The 20,807-nt window shown below is 38.8% G+C and overlaps 1 protein-coding gene and 1 non-coding gene across 4 annotated transcripts in view; both read right to left on the bottom strand.

Annotated features, from left to right (window-relative positions):
• The window catches only part of RC3H2 (ring finger and CCCH-type domains 2), a 30,331-nt gene that overhangs the window by 7,749 nt on the left and 1,775 nt on the right, over positions 1-20,807 (bottom strand). For all 3 annotated transcript variants that reach the window (XR_010989504.1, XM_068155798.1, XM_068155799.1), the window contains exons 2-18: positions 14,282-14,578; positions 12,775-12,892; positions 12,082-12,315; positions 10,991-11,166; positions 9,678-9,878; positions 9,157-9,289; positions 8,812-8,930; positions 8,341-8,453; positions 7,398-7,706; positions 6,446-6,660; positions 5,076-5,503; positions 4,464-4,634; positions 3,218-3,373; positions 1,493-1,706; positions 1,257-1,341; positions 650-731; positions 142-276 (exon numbers count right to left, since the gene is read on the bottom strand). Coding sequence is in view for 2 of the 3 variants with exons in the window: in XM_068155798.1 (XP_068011899.1) it covers positions 142-276; positions 650-731; positions 1,257-1,341; positions 1,493-1,706; positions 3,218-3,373; positions 4,464-4,634; positions 5,076-5,503; positions 6,446-6,660; positions 7,398-7,706; positions 8,341-8,453; positions 8,812-8,930; positions 9,157-9,289; positions 9,678-9,878; positions 10,991-11,166; positions 12,082-12,315; positions 12,775-12,892; positions 14,282-14,512 (3,120 nt within the window). In the remaining variant the exon portion in view is untranslated. The remainder of the gene's footprint in view (positions 1-141; positions 277-649; positions 732-1,256; positions 1,342-1,492; positions 1,707-3,217; positions 3,374-4,463; positions 4,635-5,075; positions 5,504-6,445; positions 6,661-7,397; positions 7,707-8,340; positions 8,454-8,811; positions 8,931-9,156; positions 9,290-9,677; positions 9,879-10,990; positions 11,167-12,081; positions 12,316-12,774; positions 12,893-14,281; positions 14,579-20,807) is intronic.
• Positions 9,364-9,479, bottom strand: LOC137450004 (small nucleolar RNA SNORD90). Its single transcript, XR_010989533.1, has one exon. It is a non-coding gene; the product is annotated as a small nucleolar RNA SNORD90 (small nucleolar RNA).

Here is a 20,807-nt window from a genome sequence, read left to right as displayed (position 1 = left end):
AAATAACTGAGTGCAACAACAGTGACTTAACTTGCACAGAACATGATATAAACATTTGGGAATGCCAAAACTAAGAGCATGCACTTATGCCTATATAAAACACCTCAAGACTTGTTTCACCCCAGTTGCCCCTTTCTTTACCTCACCATTCCTCAAATCAATTTCCTTGCTTAAAAGATTTAAGGTAAGACGACTGCCTTCATCTAAAGAATTCCATTTCTGTTGCATGGCAAGTGCATTTGCCTCTCTCTGAAGTAATAATGAGTTACTTTTGGCCTGTGGAAAGAAACAAATCAGTTACCAACAGCTACACTTGAATCATGAATTGTCCAATAGCAAAAAGCTTTAAAAAAGCATTCTCTTGCTAGATGGGTAACTCTGTATTCCTCTAATACACACAGCATTTATTTTGCTCTCTATTGCTGACAGCCTTACTGATGTCAATAGGATGGCTCATATTAACAGTCCTCATGCATCATAGTAAGTGATGCAGGACTAGTGTCTACTTAATTCTTATTGATCATTTTGTCAGTTATTCCATTTTTTTAAAAGGCTAGACTATGAAAATTAATTTTAAATCACTGTATTTAATAACTTCTGTTTAAAAAAAAAAACACTTAAACCCACCTAATGTGATATCTGATCTTACCTGCTGTAATTCAATGCTCAAAAGATCTCCGGTGCTGGAATGCTTTCTATGACCAGATAGATCTGTAACTATGAACCTGTCCCTTTAAGAGAAAGAAGGCAAAACTAGGAATTAAAAACACGTTCTCTAAATCAAAAGCACCAAAACCTTCATCAGTCTGTCAACATTACATCTTTGGACAGAAACTACATGACTGAGATATGGTGCTCTTCATCTTTACTGGGGCTCCCAATGCCTGAAAGTATTGTATGAAGCAAACACCTTTATTTTACATACGGGTAAGATGTGACAAGAAAACCTGAGAGAAACTACTCAGGATTGCAAATTTTGACATGACAGCTTGGCAGCACCTGACTCCAATTCTTTGATTAGGTCTCAAGGGATACATTGCTAGTAAGTAAGTATTATTAGCTGCATTAAGTATTAAAAACTACACAAGTTTTAACCCAGTTTTTCCAAGGCTTTATACTGGATAGGAAAAAAAAAATCTTCTCCTTCAAATCAGGAACGTTTATTAAATTCCAGATTTTTCTCTGACATTTGGGACTTTGAAGAACAGCAAATTACAGAAAATGCTTTCAACAGAACAGAAAAAAATGGTCCATACCGTTCTGCATAACGTGCTGATGAAGTAGAATCTGAGCCATAGGCACTCCATCTTGAATCAACAGCATTGACATAAGGGACGTAATCTGTAACAAATTAAGAAACCATTCATTATCTTCTCTGCTCTGGCAGTGAGATACACAGGGAATTTAACTCTCTGCGTCTTCACAGTAAGCATGAACAGGATGAAATGCTCAGGATGGATGCTGTAGTGTCATATGAAGCCCATACTTGTACCTGATACACTGATGGGCTTAGTAGCACTTCCTTGGGAAGCAGTGGCCTGAATAGGATCTGTTGTGTGATAACCCGTGCGGGATGACCTGGAGATCGCACCCCATTTGGAGATGATCGGTCCGTCACTAAAAGGGATTATAGGATCTTCCTCCTTTACCCTTCTCTGAGTTTCAAATAGATGCACTCTCCTTTTAACATCCCCGCTGTCCAAATCCTATATATTTAGGAGACAAGACAGATTGACTCATTTGAGGTCATTAAGATTCTTTAGTTGGCCAGCAACTTTCTCTTTATTGCTGAATAAAGCGCTGAAAGTACATCCAACCAGAAAGCCGAGATAGACCTCAATGATCTAACTATTGCCCTCTAATGCCAAACTGACCACTAGAAAGCTATTGCCAGCACTACAAGAAATCATTTTGCTTTGCCATGCTTGTGCTTCCAGGCAGAAAAAAATTCAGTATGCTTTGCAAGTCCTTCAGTACCCTTGCCTTCAAACAGGCAGCAAAGAAGGCTTGGTATGAAATTTCATACAGTCACAGAATTGTTTTGCTTGGAAAAGACTTTTCAGATCAAATCCAACTGTTATCTAACTCCACCAAGTCTGGTGCTAAACCATGTTCACTGAGGACCGCATTTCTGTGTTTTTAAACACCTCCAGGGATGGGGATTTGGATACAGTGGTTCCATAGAACATAAAGGTAACCTGCTACATTATATAGCAAAAAGTCTCCAAAAAGCATGAGCTCCTACCACTCCAGAGGTAAGCTGCATTCCATGATTCGTACTATGGTTTTTGTTCTCTCCAGTCTTTCAGTTAGCTTTTTATAACTCTCAAAGAAACTGGATGATAAAAAAAGGTACATTTTATTTTCTCAGATTTGCTGCTAGTAAACTGTTTATTAGAGAAGAATGTGTCTTCCAACAAGCTAGAGTTGTAGTCTAGGAAACCAGTTCAGACAGATTCTCTGTGGCTACAGAACAGCCAAGATTAAGTTCATGCTTGCTATCCTGGCTCCACAATATTGCAACTTTTCTCTGAGAGTGTGTTTTGCTTTTAGGATTAACTTCAAATTACAATTTTCTGAAACAATGGCAGCATAACAGATCTCAGAATCCTGAAAAGGCCAGTGATTGGTTCATACAGCATGTACTACTGCACTTAAGCCAAACAGGAAATGTATGTCTGCAGTGGAAACACCTGCTCTGGCCTAGCCACAATGACCTGTATTAACCAGTCAAGCCTGCCACTGCAACATACTCTATTTTAGATGCCTAAAGAATTGTTAAAGCACTTGTGTACACAACATATGCAAAGAACTCTAGAGAGAGACATAACAAATTAAGCAGTCAAACATTTTTATGCCACTCTAATAATCAGAGAACACATTTTAGAATTACTAAGTTCTCATCAGTTTACAGACCATTTACTCAAAATATTTTGGCTGCAAGTTTGATTTACAGAGATCTGTTATTAAAATAGCTGTTTCAGACAGCTGAGAATTTTATTCATGGCACTGCATTCTGTCACTGAAGTTAAATATATTGTTTATTAACAAAACTGGGAAAAGATATTCCAAACAACTTCCAATGGCCATAACTACTTTAGGATACGGAGAACAGAAGATATTAACTTTAAAAAAAAAGGCTTGTTTAACCAAACAGAAGACACTTCAGCATTTAAGTATCATTACACTAATGAGATAACATACAGAAAAACCCTACCATTAGCACAGCATTTGAATTGGCAATCACATCCTTGGGCTCCGAGTCGATAGCATTTATACAAGAGCCAATAGTGCCACAAGACCATGGTGAATAGTGAGAGAGGTGGTCTTCCTCAAATTTAGTTCCACTCAAATCACTGACACTCTCTGAGAACTACAGAAAAGGGAATAAATAAGCAGTGAATAATAAAACCAGGGAATTCAGTCTTGAAATAAGAAAATACATTTACTGCTATTTTATTACATTATCTCAGAAGTAATTCAAGAGATTCTAGCCTTATTCAAGGCTTGACCTAGGGACAACATAAACCATTCTGTCAAGGGCAAGCTTTGTCACAGCAAGCAACTGCCTGGACTGCCATGATGAGAGACTAAAATTAGTGTTACTAAGTTAGTGGCAGCTGTCTTGCAGGCAGGTACCTACAGTAATTAAATTGAGTGTAAGATAAGCACTTTCCCTTAATCTATAAGCCAGTGGCAGATATAAGTATGGCTTGGAACCCTCCAAAATGGATGGAAAGGATTAAATTCTGATCAACTTCGAATGCACCTGTAAAGGACTTCAGGTACACCTACCTTAGAATGCCTTTTTTGAATAATCAGAGTCTTAACAACTGAAATATCACCAATGGAACTGTCAAACCACAGCAAAGAAGGCTTTGCACAGTGGATATCGAACTACTTTCTTAGATACATTTAATTTGCACATATAGAAAATAAATATCACAAGACTTTTCCTTCCTCAAAGGCATACTGTTCACATTTACTGAGTTTCCATTCTTGTTTACAGAACTTATCATGCAAGTACACAATGTTCTCCCCATGCCTTTTGCCATATTCTTCATAAAGCTGGTATGGGACTTTAATTTGGATTTATGCTGAAAACAGCATTGATAAGAGAGCAACATTCTCATTGCTACTGAGCAGTGCTCACACAAACTCAGGACCTTTTCTGCCTCCCTACACAAAAATCCTGGAGGTTCACAGAGCCAGGTCAATAAAATTACATCTAGTGAGGATAAACTTAATTATTTCACTTCTTGACCTTTTCTCCCCACAGTGTTGTTTAGCATCACCTTAATATCAAAGTGAACATGTTCATATTTATAGATTACTTTCCTTTGATATAGGATTAAGTTAATTTTATGAACAAGAGATATTGGGTAGAAAACCTTTACCAGAAATACTAAATGGCATTTTACAGAAAGAGTAAAGGAAATAAAATCATTCTTCAGCTTTCCCACCTCTGTGCTGAAATCTACACTGAAGAGAGGAGAAGGTGGTGTTGGAGATGGTGTTGCCATAGGAAGAGTAGATGACACCAGAGGAGTTTTCTGTGTGTGGTACTGTGCCCATTGCTCTGGCTTCCGTCTTAATTGCTCCTCATAACCAGTCTTCAAATGACCACAAGGCTCCTGGCAATAACAAATATAAGATTGCATATCCTATCATACTCTCTCTAATCAGAATGCAAATACTTGCACGGTCCTACTTGGAACCCCAAATTCCCTTGAGCCTCTAACCTTCCGTTCATATCACTAGAAGAATTTCACAAGGCCTTGGAAGAGAACTTAATCCATGTATGGCAACTCAAAATATATGCAATTAATTCAAGCAATATACATGGGAATTGAAGAGGCAGAGGAGCTCTGGTTCTAATGCAGATTAGGGCGGTCTATTTTACAAACTATTTTATTAAGGTTAAAATCAAAACAAGAACTTAGTCCAGGTCACATGTCTTGATGACTTTACCTCCAAATAAGCAGAAAAAAAAGTCTATGCTTATTATTTACCAACTCTGTATTAACAACCTTCAGAACCAAGACTACATCCTTCCCTTTCTGGCTGTCACTTACCCTTGGTAAAGGCACAGTCCTCTGTTCATTTGGAGGTTGACAAGCTACAGAGTAATACCCATCCAGAGAGTTGTATCTCTCACGTAATGATGGCTGATAGACAGATGAGTGCATCACATCCATGGGAGGTAAAGAATTGCTCCTAATAATATCATCTCGTGGGTACATCTGTGGGCGCCAGATGCGCCTGCTGTCATAAACTGGAGCATACATTCCAGAAGGGACAGGAGGAACTGGTCCATACGGCTGCGGAGGAGGAGGTTGGTAAGGAGAATTCAGTCGATCTCGAGGGGGAAATGTACTGTAATGATCGGCATATGGCACGGAAGCAGGTGGGAGGGAGGACTCTGGAACGTTATTGGACCTCACAAAGCGAGGAACACAAGGAGCCACACCAGCTGGTACTGTTGGAGGTGGTGGATAATATCCTTAAAAATTGGAAAAAGGCATATTTAATGTAACCACACATGACCTAGAATGTTACACCTTCTAAAACTGTAAGTAGTGCTCATAATACCTCTAGAGAATCAAGAGTCACACTTCACAAACCTGTTACTGACCTTATCTTTTTCTGTGGACTATAATTTAATGCACAACTATCATATTTGCAGATGTAGTACTGAACCTTTACCACCTTGACCTCAAGTTTCTCTGCAATTGCTCCTTTGTACTATGTTATGACTATTGAACTGGAGAGACAGTATCTTCAGCACTTCATTATATAGGAAGATAAAATAGTTATCTCTAAAATAAAAAGCTATACTGCTACAAAAAAAGTGAGTCCAAAGGTCCATAAATAAGCATTTCACACTTGGCTTATTCTTTTTTCTTTTGAGTGGTCAGAACACCTCCACCTTTTGAGAGCTTGCAAATGACCTGAGTCATAACGCCCCACTGTTTGCCTGATTATAAATGGACACACTGCAACCTAAAACGCGACCAAAACCTTTCCAAAACATTTGAGAAGCACAAAGATATTTAAGTATCATAGTAGAAGCAAGCTATGTCTCTGGGTCTGAATCCTGTCCATGGATAACCTCATGGAGAGGCCATGAGGTAAGCAAGTCTAAATAAATGCAATTAAATGCTAACAAAGCAGATGAAAGACCTTGAGGTTCAAGTTCTTCTGGATGCTGAGGTAGAAGTTGCGTAACATACAGCACACAGAGACAAGAACCACCAACAGTGGAAACAAACTACAGGTCCCTCTCACATTCAGCAACAGACCAGAGTAGTATTCCATTAAGTGAAGATTCAGTTGGTATTAAAAGATACATCTACAAGACTGACATTAAAGTTACTTTTTCAGCATTCAGATTATCTAGAGAAAAGTTCAGAGCTATTTTTGACTCAGTACTCATCTCACTCACCTGTCTGTGGGTACTGTGGAACTTCATATGAGAGCTGAGTCCTGGGATCTTGGAAATACTGAACATTATCAGAATGTGGAGGGTAGACAGGTACTCTGGGAACAAAGGGGCTGGGTTTTGGAGGCACAGAATTAACTTCTGTTCCAATATTAGGAGGACCAGCTGAGGTAGCTGCTGCCTGGCTTACAGGAGTCTTGGGTGGAGAACCAATTTTACTGAAAAGGATTACCAAAAAATCGTTAAACAGATCTTTACTTTGATTTCAGTTAGTCATCACTTCATGTATGCTCTCATGTAATGGGGAAATTTGGGCCTTGCCATTTCCTCTGGAATCTGCCAATTCCTCTGGAATTATGTCTCAGATGTTCCCCTAAGGGAACTCAAAAGTGGGTATTTTGTTATAAAGACAGAAGCTTACACACCACTTGTGAAGTGTATTCTAGAAAAGGCAAAGGCTTTGAAAGGTTGTTTCGAGGCTCAGTGCTTCCTGGAGAAGTATCTGAAAAGTTTTGAAGGAAAGCCCCAAAACTAGAAGCTTCCCAAGATTACTAAGGCAGTACGCACTATGTGCACCCTTCTTGATTTCAGGAAATGTCAAAGTTTGAATGCCATTTTTTAAAATGTATTTGTATGCAGTAACTCAATACCAAGTAAGATACCAGGCTGAGAAAACACAGTAAAAGGGAGAGCTTTACCATTTTATTTATGTTGCATGGCAGTAGTCAACAGCTGTAACAACCCATGCTAGCTCTGACAACTTGAATCCCCAGACTTTGTATAACAGTATCTGCACTGCAGTAGGATCTTACACAACTCTGCAGCCACTGAGCACCAGCAACAACTACAAACCAGGACCAGCATTCGGTATCTGCTGTTTGCCATCCATCCACACACTCCATAATCTAAAGGTAAAAAGTTGTGCTTAGTTGTCTTTATGAAAAAAGTTACCTACTTTTCAGGTAGTGATTCTGTAGGGGATCCAGAAACATTTTGGCCATTGGCTCCACTCTTCCCTCCCTTCTTGGTGTTCTCCAAAGCTCTCAAGGAGGTGTCTGCACAGCGAGGGATCAACTGGGGAACACCACTTTCTAGATTAGTCATTCCGTTAGTACTTGGCACCATCTTCCCTGTTGCTTCAGGACTTCCTATGACAGATATTACATTTCCTGTTGTGGTTGAGACGGTGCTATTTACACCAACTTTATTTAGTAGAGGGAATGTTCTCACTGTTGCACTGATTTTTTTGTTCCTCAAGCGGTATCTATGAACAAACACATGTACAAACACACAGAAGAAAGATGATTTTGAACATACTTGTTGTGGTGAAGCTCAATGTAGTTGTAGAACCAGATAAAGGAAGGGATTAAGAGGCACATGGTAAAAAAAATTACAAGGCTTCAAAAACATGTGCTTATTTTCAGCAATCTGCAAACAGAACACCAGTGTCTTCCTTATAGCCAAAGATCATCCTTGCTATTAGAAAATCCACTTCTGCAGTACTTTGAAAATGGATTTGGGTGAAAACAGCTTCAAGAATGCAGACACTGTACACTGCTCAAATAACTCATTTTATTTCTTAATCAGTTAAAATTTAATCATCATTTTCATTCTTGTAGGTGATATAATCAATCTCTGGCAGGCACTGAACCTAGGCTCAGTTGTAGGAAAAGAAATTTTACTTCACCTAAGGTAAAATAAATAAAATTGAAACTAATTTGCAGACATTGCTTTACCTCATTTTCGCGTACAGAGCTGTCACTTCAAGAGGATTCACAAATCCTTCCAAATGCATAGACATACAGAAGAAACTGTTTTCAAAATTCTATGGAGATGGCAAGACAAAGGAAAGGGCCAAAATAATAATAATAGTAGACCCAAAAATCTCCCACACTCACTTTTCCAGCTCTTCCTGAGAATGAGCAAATGTACAGTTTGTTCCTCTTGGACATCCCCCTTGCTGTCGAAGGTCTCGGCACATACTTGTTTTATATTTGCTATTTGGTTGTGGCTTTAAAAAACAAAGAAAAGAATAATAAACCATCTAACGGACACTGACATCCAAATAGGCTTAAAACACACAAAACACATCCACGATAGATTTGTTTTACACTTGGCATCTTTAATCAGAACACTAAGGAAACTTCTTGGTATGTGCTAAGTGTTTTGCCATTGCGTGGATCTCACGACAGCAAGCTCTGCTGCATTTCACTTTCAGAACCATGAAGTTCTCAAAACCAGTGAATATCAGTACCATCAATTATTCCACAGAAAAGGCCACAAGTATTTCCATCAACAGTAATGTTTCAAATTGCATCTTTCAGTCAGTGTACATTAAGACACATAATGCAATGACTGAACACAGCTACCTGTGGAGTTTCGTGGCCTTTTCTACTGTAATTCTGGATGAAATCCACCAGCCCATGTACCACAGTCTTTACGGCCACCATCGCGTTTTCCAGCTGCTCCCAGGTTGGAGATGCTGCATCTAAAATGATTCAAAGCAGAGTTGTCAGTCTGTCAGTAATTCCAGTAGTATCATAAATGAGAAGCAACTCTTCTAGGACTTCAGAATACCAAGTACTAGGACAGGGCTTGGAAAGCCCTGAATAGTTTAGGATACAGTATGCTAATTAATGAGAACTCTGAAACCAGGAATGGAATTTATTATCTTAATTTACTTTGCTAGATAGGAAAAAATATCATTTGCATACCTGGATTTGGATCTATGTTTGCCAGGAGCTCTAAATGAGGCCTCAGCCTGTTTAAGTTTGCAGGATCCCCCGTGCGCTGCAAGACAATTGTCAACTCTTGTACACTCTTTGCAAAAGATTCTGGAGATTGGAGCTGAAAACAAAGTGAGCATTAGTGTGCTGCATCTTAAAACTGTGAACTACTGAGCTTAAAAAGATTCTCAATATGCAATATGCAGTGTCTTCAGATGGCATCTAGAGTGAATCAGTGGAGAGAAATTTTATTTCTCAACTCAGAATCTGCCCTATGAAGCTTCATCACAAGACACAAAGGGAATGTCTTAACCTACTGAAACCCACAATGTCTTCATATGAAAAATACACAGCAGGGGGGGAAAATCCCTTCATTCAATTTCTAATTAATATTTGATATTACTAAAGACAAAAATTTACCCCAAGCAGTTTATGGAGATTTTTTTCCTGTAATACTTAACAGCAAAATCTAATTCTACAAAGACATTAAAATAATTCCTTTGACAAACCTTGTCAATAATGGATTGCATGTGTGATTTATGTGCCAAGTCACCATAAAGAAGGGAAGACCATTGTTCTGGTGATATTCGAAGTCCTGCTTCCATGGCAATGTGAACTATTTGGGCATCATGTTCCCTCCGCAAAGCCTCGTAACTCCGAAACTCTTCTTTAAGCTGCATCAGAGAAGAATCTTCATCTCTTTTAGTGACCTAATAAATAGTAATGTTAGTTAAATACCCCTCCTTTAACAACAACAACAACAAATCTCCATTAGAAAAAGACACATAACACAAATCAGAAAAATATTGGTTTCCAACTAGGAAATTCATAGGATTTGCTTAAGTTACAGGAAATGCTACTTCCACTGGTAGCTTTTGCTACACAGTATTAAAGGATGACTTAAAAAAACAGGAAGTCTCCAGAATTTACTTAAATGAAAAGAAACATTTCAAGATATCAACATTTAAAGAACAGAAGAATTACCTGAGAGCCCACTACAAATGCCAAATAAAATTCTTAGGTTATAGAAGATATTTGGCAAAGGAGAGCAGCAGGTCTTATTATTTTAACGATTATCACAACATCACTAAACCAATCATGTTTCACAGTGATTCAGAAAAAACTCATTGAATTAACTCTTCATTCTTCTCCGGCAGACCTGGGAATATTCAGTTTAAACAACCCAGCTCTAGATATCTAAAGGATAGCAGCTCTTCAAAGCAAGGCAGATAGATACAGACAAAACAAAAGACAGGGACATAAACATGTGGCAACACAATGCCGGAGTGCCAGCTGAGCGCCCTCTGTGTGTGCTGCCCCTTTCTCACATCTGATATTGAGGCTTGTGAAGCTCTCCGTTACAGCAGTCCCAAAGTTTTCCATGGGATGTTGTGATTGGATTCTAAGCTTTAGGAGAAGCCAGGCCAGTGTGGCCATGGTCAGCTCTTATGAATCTAAACAAAGTCAACAGTGATTATATTGAAATATTTCACTTCTTCCTGAAGCAGGCTGGGAGTATCTTAAGAGTCTGGTTTCATGTCCCCTTCAGAGATGATGAGCAGCAGCTAATCATGAGGTCAGTAATTTTGGAATCTATTCCAGCTAATTGCACAGGTGGCTGGCTGTTCTTTTTTCAGGGAATTTAAAATATCAAACAACTACTTCGTGACAGCTCTAGATAAAAATCTTACAGTCTACACTATTCAAATGTGTGGAAACTGAATTTATGTAACATTTTACAGGTGAATGGTACTATTTCTAACTCAACTTCTCTGAAGCTGCACGAATTCACAGTAACAAACCTCAAGGATTAGTATTTTACCTTAAAGCATGATGCTCTATACAGTAGCTGCACAACATGACCGATGCTTGTTTTAGAGGCCTGAGGAAATCTTGGTTCTAGCCTTTGCACAACAAAAAGTACCAGAACTTTTCTTGAGAGTGCAGAGCCATCTTCCAGTGCCAGTAATACAAGTTTCAGTGCCTCCTCTTGCATAGCTTTAAGACACAAAAATAAAAGATAGGAAGTGAAACGTATGGCCAGAAAATAGCAAGGCTAGCATGTATTAACACAACAAGAAAGAGAATCTGAAACATCTTGATCATAATTCCTTTTTCATTTGACTAATCCTAAGGAAAAAAAGAGCTTTGTAAACATTAAGAAATTTTCTAGTTTAGAAGTATTCAGAAGCAATCTAAGCTCAAAGAGCTAAAACTAATTTTGAATAATAAATACATCAATAGTGCAGTTTTTATGCTTTTCTCCACTGTGCAGCCTCGTAGTCTTTGTCATTTTGGACATCAATGCTACACCACAAAACTGTATTAAAAAAACCAGGAACAGAAGAGGAATGCTAGCATCAGTTACTGGAATCAGAGAACTACTTCCAGGTGAAAAAGAATTTCATTTCTGGGCTTGCCTTCAGCAGCATTCTGAACTAAGAATTTGCTGTTTTTGTCAAAGATATAAATATGATCACCATAAATTTATAAAATTAAGATATGCTGCAACTAAAGTTAGGCTGATTTTATGTACAGTTGGAAGTACGAACAAGAGTGCGTTTGCTGTTTCTTATCCAATTCTACTCACAGGTAGAGGGTCAACCAGCCTGTGTTACAAACCAGCTGCATTACAAACTGTGCAGAAGGCATGCCAATCTACTCCTCTGCCAGGATTTTTTAAATGCTTCCTCACAGTTTTGAAGAAGAGTTAGTAAGGAGGGAAGCAACCCCAAATCTTTAAACCAACTGATTTTACTGTCTTCCCTCCCACCCCCTTTTCTTCCTGGCAAAAAAAGTTGAAAACCAGAAGTAATTACATCTTCAGCTGAACAGAAAACATTTCTAAATGATTTTCTGTTAAGAAGTAGTACAGCTAAATATACTCTGTGGCAGATTCTACAGGTACCTTACCTGGTCCTAGAAACTGGCATCCTCGTGCCCTGACAGCAGCCCAAAGATTGGCAGAAAGCTGCTGAGGATTTTGGTGCTGCAAGATCAGTTCTGTAACAGTTCTCTCTCCCAGTGATCGAGCTGCCCTCATAGCTCTAACCCGACCCTCTTCCTCCACCAGCTGACAATTCACCAGTGTCACAAGTTTCCTTTGCATTGGACGGCTCAGTGCACTCTGATTCAAGCTTGCAACACCTTCATAAAAAGAGAGAAAAGGCAAACTTGCTTCTGATCAAATTTACCTGAACAAGACAAACAAAAAAGCCTAACAGTCTGTGTCTTTCTCTAGAACTCGGGATATTAGCCAGAGGTATCTTATCTTCCTTTCTCTTAGGCAACTCTGTGTAATTCATTATCAAAAAGAATTTTAATTAAAGTCTTTAAGTGACATCAAACCCATCCTCAAAGGACAAGTTCAGCTTTAGTACAGAGTTAGTACAAAGTTAGCCTGAAGGTATTATTGTTAGATACAGTATATTTTGTAAACTTAAACAAATAGAAAAATCTCACAGGTGTGAATAAGCTTTTAAAGACTAAATGGAACTTTTATTACAAAAATTAGGATTATCTCATTGTCATCTAAAATCAGTACTGAAAATGTAATGCTGTGAGAAGTAAGCTGCGTCATAATTCCACTGTTCAGCAGAGACTCACCTTTCCCTCCACTTAATGGCTTTAAGTAGAGTGCCAAATCCTCAACACACTTCTTTGCTACTTCATAATGTTTGTTCTCTCCTACATTACTCAACTTTACAGTTTGATGATCAGGTACCTGAGAAAATGCAAAGGGGAGGAAGGGGGAGCAGAATTACATATACCAGCTGACCTACCCAATATGCCTACGATGGTACCAACATCACTACTGTTAATTATATAACACTGCAGATGCAGATGCTTTTTAGAGAATACAGGACCCACCCAAAACAAAAAAGGGATCAAGATGAAAATCATGATGATGAAAGATTACTCCTGTTAGTACTCAACACATTAAGAGTAAAAACCAATAACCAAGGTCTAATAAGAAGGTATTTAAAAGATGAATGAAGAACATAAGACATGAGAGGATGGTTAGTGTACAAGATCAGCATGATTTACTACACAGACAAGGGAAGGTAGAAGACAAAATTAGCAGGCAAGAAAAATATTAATCAAAAGCAAAGTTAAAAGTAATTTAAGCATCATTTGGGCATACTGAAATCTTCAAAGAGAAGAACCAGCAAACTCAACTTGGTGGAAAAACCTCCAAGTAGAATAACAAGGTCAGACAATGAAAATAGACGCACTATTAGTGACAACACAGTGAATTGTTTGAAAGACACTGAGAGAAGTTAGGAGGAACAGGAAAATGAATGTTGTAAGGTCAAGGCAGGGATTTGACACAGACCAAGAAATAAAAAAATGAAAGGAACATGTGAGCTTGAGAAACAAACACAATTTGACACAGTCTGGTTACCAATAGCTGTGTCAAGACATGAGATAAGACATTAAAAGGCAAAGTAAAAAACATCTCCTTACTGCATCCCCCAAGTGTTACAGAAAGAGTAAAATGAACAAGCACATGAATCAGCATAAGGTGAACAGACTTATTTAGTCTCTGTAAAGCACAGCACTGGTTATATAATGGCTGTTTTGCCACTGCTAAGAGACAGCACAGGGAACATTCCTGGCCTGATTAGCCAGTGTCTGAAAAGGCAACTGAAAAGCCATCATCATGCATATTTTGAAAAAAAAATTACACACACTTCTGAAACGTGGTTGAACAGCTGGCTACTGTCAGGCACGTGACAGGTAGAAGCCAGATTCCTTACAAGAGTACAATGAATATATGCAATTTGCAGGTTCACTTTTCTAATGACAGGTATGACAGCTACTTGTCTATTTCCCAATGGGGATTTTCCTCCAGTCACTGCTCAAGAGCCTTTTTAAACAAGAATTCAACTTACACCTGGAACACATTTTCATTTTATGAGAAGAGGATGATCTTGAAAAGGTGTGGTTGTTTTGGAGTATGGATGGACTTCCAAATATTACAGTAAAAGCCTCACAGGGGGTTTTATTTATTTTTTAGACGAAAACAAGAAAAAAGGTCAGCACACATTGCAACTGGCATGTAAATGCTATTAACACAAAGGGGCAAAACAAAGATTTGCTTAAATCGTACCTGGGCTCCAACTAACTGGAGGAGTGCAAAGTTTACAGGAAGCACATCGATGTCTGTATTGATGGCAGTCTGGTCGAAAGGACATGCCTTGCGATGAAGCTTGTTCAGGCAGGTCTTACAGACAGTGTGAGAGCAACCTAAGCTGATGGGTTTGTGCACATTCTCATCAAACTCGTTGTAGCAGATTGGGCAGGACAGAAATTCTGTCCACTGAGCTGCCTGCACAGGCATTGTGGAAGCTGGACACTTGTTTAGCAGGCTAGCAGACCATTATTTCACTGTACTATGTTTTGGCAGCTGTAAGTGAATAACAGAGTATTTAAAACATGCTTGCTTTTAATTTAGAATGATTTTTAATTAAAAACAAACGAACATCATCATTCCAGTACTGTATACAGTAAACCCAAATCATCATGTTGCAAGTACTGAAAAACCCCAGCTCTGTGTTAGATTAACAATTGCACCAAAGAAGGCTCATGAACTGAATCAATGCAGTCTACCATAACTTGAAGTAGAATCTATTCGTGGTACATGGCATTAAAAGTTCTTCTCCCATCATTAAACACACCTTTAGTGTAGGAAGACATTTACTGGCACAGAAAACATGAAGACATGAATCACAGCAACCATCTCTCACACTATCTCAACTAATGTCAACTTTTCAAACCCCTGAAACCTCTCCCTGGTAGTAGAACAGGCCTGGAGTGGGGATAAGGCACTTTTTTTTTTTCCCCCCTCTGGGGAGGGCTGCTGTAGGGAGTTAAAAATGTTATTTCCATTTGAAGTGAAGCAGAAGGATGTCTTCCTTCTGCCCACCTTATTCAGACTCAAGACACTGAACTAAATGCAGGTTTGCAATTTTTTTTTTTTAAAAGACATTTTTCTCCTTCCATAAAAAGCAAATCAATTAATGAAAGTTAATAATTCTAAGGAAGCACTAAAATAATGCAGGATTAGTTTTCAGTTTTGTGATTCTGTTTTGTTACTGCTTCCCCTTTTCTCCCAAGAACCCACTGGAGTACTCGAGGGCAGAGACGGATGTACTCAGTTTTGCTTTATACATCTCTATCTCATGCAACCACACAACTCCATTTCCATGAATTCTCAGTGAGAAAAATCTCTGATGTGTTGGAAAGTTCAGGTATGTAGGACAAAATTTATGACAGGGCAAGCAATAACTTCAGTTGACTTGCTATTGTCTTTTCTCAAGACATCTCACTCTGTACAGTAGTGCCATGCAAATCTATTTACATAAATGTATCCTCAAGAAAATAGGGATTTACAGAAATTGACCTAAAAAGCCATGAGGCCCAAGAAGTTCATCAAAACCATTTATGTTCAAGCTTTCATCATAAAGGTTTAAATTCACAGCTCCATGGAAGAGCTGAACAGCCCCACCCTTCGCTGCAATGTGCAATGATGTTGACTTTCCATGCAACCTAGAGACCAGTTAGTTCACTTCAGGGCTGTAAACAAGCTTCTCCCAGCAGCTTATTAGAAATGCAAATACACAAATGTTGTAGGTACGTATTTAACATTCTATTTTTGGTTTTTTTTTTTCTCCTGATGACAGAAAAAAGGTAACTGTTTTGAGGAAGCTGAGATCTCCCCTCCACATTTGAATTTGGTAGCTCCATAACGCAATTTCATTGTTGGCTGTGCTACAGTTTAATTAACACTAAAGTATCGGATCATTGAAATAATTACTTGAACACCAAATAGACTATCTGTGGACGTATTTTATGTTAATTATGACCATCTGTTTAAAAATTCTCTTTAGTACTATGAACATTCAGTGCCCTTTAAGTAACAGGATACTTGTACAAGATGTCCTTATCTCGGAGCTTTTCAGTATTATGCAGCAATTCTTCCCCCAAATGAATTCCCACAGTAAGTACAAAACACAAAGTGAAAGTTGAACCTGTCCCTTCAAAACCAAACTTCTGAGCTAACACTTTCAATAAGCCAGAATATTCACATGCATTGGACAAAACAGATTTTCATCCAACTTCTAGGAAAACACAATCAAAGCTCCTGCTGGGATGAAAACAATTGCAGTCCTCTTTAATCCGCTATTGCTACATGTCATTTAACCAAGGAAACTCAAAAGGAAAACAAACAATAGCAAAACCAAACAATAAGCCAACATGCCTAGAAAGATTTTAAGTCCTTGATAAAGACTCCCACTGTTTCCTTCAGCACACTTGCTTCAGCTTCCCTACCAAAGAGCAGGACAGAAGACAAAATTGCAGCATAAAGCCTTGCACTAAAACTCTCCTTAAAGCTTTTTGCCAGCATTAACAGAAATGACAAGATATGGACACCAGCATGACTGCTGACCTAGGAACCCCACTGGTGATTTTTCACCTCTCTGCACACCCAGGTCACAGGACAAACCAGATCTGGGAAGTGTGCTATGGCCATGACTCACACAGGGAAAAGTTTAAGAAAAGGCTGGCACACACACAGCTCAGTTGCTGCTATGGTGTTGGTCACTAACAATCTCCCAGTAAACAGTCTCCATTGCTACACTGCTCAGTAATTATCTCAAAAGCAGGAATCTCTGCTCTGAGACAGTACCCACACTCAGTTTCCACAGACTGTTGCAAGTGTCTGAAGTAACAGCCACCTCTATTTACAAGCTTTCAAAATACAGTTTGGTTTCCTGGCCATGATGGAAACAAATGCAATGAATTCTTGGAGCATGTGCCACACTTTTGGAAGGTCTATCTCTGGGTATTTAATCATCATAAATGACAGATTCTACTAAGAATTGTGTTGACCTTCAGATTTCTTGACAGGAAAAAAAAAATCTAATTACATCTGCAAAGAGCTGGGGAAAGCTCTCAAGTGCTAAAACTTTGAGCAGCCATAGGGAGGGAAAGTCTCCATACTCTATTAAGCATGCCAGCTCTCCTGCCATTCTTGCACTCCAGTATGTTAAGAAAACAATCTCACATCTCCCAATTATCATGTCAACTTCTACAAAAAGCATAAGCCAAATCTTTAATAGCTTCTTGCTCCCTGTCAGAAACAATGAATTTCAGGGATGTCCTCTTGAAGAACAAATTGCTCCAGTGTTCTAAACTGAGCAAACACAAGGATGAGAGCATAATAAAGGCAAACTATAAAATAATTTTGGGGGTGTTTTTAGCAGGCACTACACTCAGTCAGAACCATTACCCTAAGTCTATCTGTTCATCCTGGCAGGTGTGCTGTCTAGCTCTACACTTATACAGAGCTTCCCTTCCTTGTTCAAGCAGAAGCACCTCGGGGAAAAAACAAACAAACACCACCACCACACACCATACATGGCACTCAAGGATGGTAGTTTCTACTTAAAAGATCTTTACATAGCATAGTTAGAATAATTTTATAGTATTACTGTTAGAAACAGCATTACAGATGACAAAATGAAAACCACACAATTCTAAATTCTGAATAAATAAAAACAATTTCAGTTTAGTAGTTTTCTGTTTCTAGTAACATTTTTTCCCACTGCAGTAGTGGCTGCAATGGAGTGGAGTAAGAATGATAAATGACTGGGTTTTCTCGTGATTTAATTTTAGACCAGAATTATGTGATGAAATTGAAAGGTGGTGTGGAAAGGAGAAAAGGGAAGCTCCAAAACCTTCTTCAACAGCTGCACCAGTTACAAATGATGGAAGTTGTAATTTAGATGTTATTTTATATTAATTTATCCTAATCCCATGACATTTGCTACAATTAATCCAAGTCTTGTACTTAATGACCTTTGGACATGAAAAATGTAATTTAATCCTGCCTTCCTGGAGAAACCAAGCTGTGATTATGCCGTTCTGTTAGATCCTCTCACACATCGACCTCTCGGCCGTGTTTGAGCAAATCTCAGTGAGGTGTCTGGCGAGCACATGCATTCCATGAAGACTGGTATCTGGAAAAAACTTCAAATTCACAAGCTTCTAAGGCTACAGCACCAGGCTCACCAGTTATCTGTCTACCTCTCTGAGCTATCGGCATATACACACCATCCAAAAAATACCACATTTTGCTCAGCTATAATAAAGGGCTTTTGGGAAGGGAGGGATATGACACAATCTGCAGGAATTACAACAAACCTTTCAAGACAGGGGGCTTGATCTATGAAGACCAATGTTGACCATTTGGTGTTTGGCCTCACAAGTTCTTGCTTGTCAAGCGAGGCAGGGAGAGGTTTCAGAACTCCAGGGCAGGACACCTGCCTGGACTACCTCATTAGAAATTCTGATGGCAACATTTTATCTTAAAGACTACCTTTATCCAGGGCTTAGAGGCCTACTACCAGAAGATGTTGACTTCTTCACACCAGAAGTTAACAAACCTCAGGAGTTTAAAGACTTTACACAAAAACAGAGAAAGGGATTTCTTTAGTTAGCTATCCCAGTGCTGCCTTATATTTTAACTTCATGATTAGATTCCTGACCTACATTAAGAGACACAAATTCAATTACTTCTAACCCATGATCCTATCGCACAAAGCAGCATCATTTAGAGATGGGGCCATTTCAGTCCTTCCCCTTGAAGCTGTTCCTCACACATAGAAGAGCTGTGTATTTATGAGGTAACTGCAACCTCATCTTCAGCTGCCTGAGCAAACAACTTGGATTTTGCTTATTTTTCAAGATAATTTGTACATTTTTACTAATCAGTCATTCCATCAAATCTAGGTACAGTTCTTTGACCAAGAGAAAAAAACAACACAATCAGTGCCTCCTCCTCAGCAATATGCCTCAGCTCCTAGGCAGCATGGTGAGCATGAGTCTCAGCCTAAGAAAACTTCCTTCTCTTCAAAGGGTTCAACATGAGGTAGGGCTCAATCCCCATCAGAGCAACACATTCCCCTGAGTCAGGGCATTTACCAACATACAGATACACAAATTCCAATCCTTTGCAAAAGAAGGGCTAAAGGCTTCTGCCACAGCCCAAGCAAACACCTACTTAAAAAAGAGGAGCAGCAGTGTCACCAGCAGCCATGTTTGTGAACAGCAGTGGCAGCCTGGCAACTTCATGTGAGGACTGCTCTGCTCATCCCTACTTGATCAGATCCTTTGTGGGACACAGGCAAAAGGGAAGTCTAACCAGCAGAGTCTGAATGAGAACACCACATAGAATGATTCTGCCAGTGCCGAACAAAGACAAGTCTTCTCTGCAGATGAAGGAAAATCCTGAAAAGCCTTGTGAAATCACACAGCATCTTCACAAGTTAAGGCAGCCCAATTAAAATCTGTCTGTGGATTTAAGCTTAAGTCTTCAAATGCAATTGATTTTTAATGACTAAATGAAAGAGTCCTTGCTATTGGCTTTCTCAGGGCCGACTGAAGAGATCATGGTATTTTCAAGTGACCGCCATTATAATTTCCCATTTATGCAGATTAATCGCTTGTTTGCACTACAAGGAGGCAGCTTTTTCAAGCCTGCCTTCCTAACTTATGTAGCTATGACAGCTTGAAATTAAAATAAATCCTCTTTACAGAGCAGACTTGCTTATTTCTAAATTCCATAATATCTGTCACATGTAAATCTCTTTATATCACATGCAGATTTTATATATAAAGCAAAGTCTTTAATGCCCATTAAAGACAGTTTTTTCAATGCAGTTTTTTTCCATGGAACACTAATACTACAGGGAGTACCTACAGTCCAATTGGAATTCCAGGAAAGTTATCATCAAAAGAAATCTTGGTGCCATACCAGAATAACTATCCAGATTATGCTCTGCCAGAACACCTACAGGATGCTCTACTTGCCATCTTCTTAAAAAATTAAAACTTAGATCCCCTCTACCTCCTGAAAACGTGTGGCTACAGAACAATTCCCTGTGAATGGTGGCACAATTAAGCTTATGGCTGCTCAGTAGCTGACTGCCAAAATTCACCCCATTTGGAGGTAAATCTTCCCAAATCAACACTTAAATCAGTGTATCCTCAACACTTCACACCTGCTCTTTCCTGTTCAACCACTGCTAGCAGAAATCCTGTTACTACATTTTCAAAGTTTCCTGCACATATATGTAACACCCCTGTGCAGGTTTTAGTGTTCCATAGGTGTCACTGAAAGGAGTCCTTGTCCTTAACACAAGCCTGACAGCATTCAGGATTGACTGTTAAGGACTAGCTAAAGTGTAAATAAATGAAAAAATTTCTCTGCTACTGAAATCAGTTGACATTTCACTGACTGCAGAGAAAGGGAATCTCTTTCTAAGCAGACACAATTACTTCAAGAAGAGACAGCGAAGAATTCTTGACTCATTAGTATTTTCAGAAAATAAGACTCTTGCATATGGCTTAGCTCTTCATGCTTTTTTATTTTTTAAACATGACCTCCATGCTTAAACTAGACATTTTACAGAGGAGAAATTCCACATTCGACTATGCTTCAAATAATTTTAATGAAATACTTATTTCGTTCTATGACACAGGCAAGAAAGTAGAGGGTTCCATAGGAGTAAGAAAGCCTTTCTGAAGCTTGTACAGAATAGTTAGATCCATGCATGGGCATATTAAAAGTC

The sequence above is a fragment of the Melanerpes formicivorus genome, unplaced genomic scaffold (assembly GCF_026170545.1).
Source record: "Melanerpes formicivorus ecotype bairdi unplaced genomic scaffold, bMelFor1.0.p_v2 SCAF_33, whole genome shotgun sequence".
In the NCBI taxonomy this organism is placed as follows: Eukaryota; Metazoa; Chordata; class Aves; order Piciformes; family Picidae; genus Melanerpes; species Melanerpes formicivorus.
This window is presented reverse-complemented; position numbering and strand designations above follow the sequence as displayed.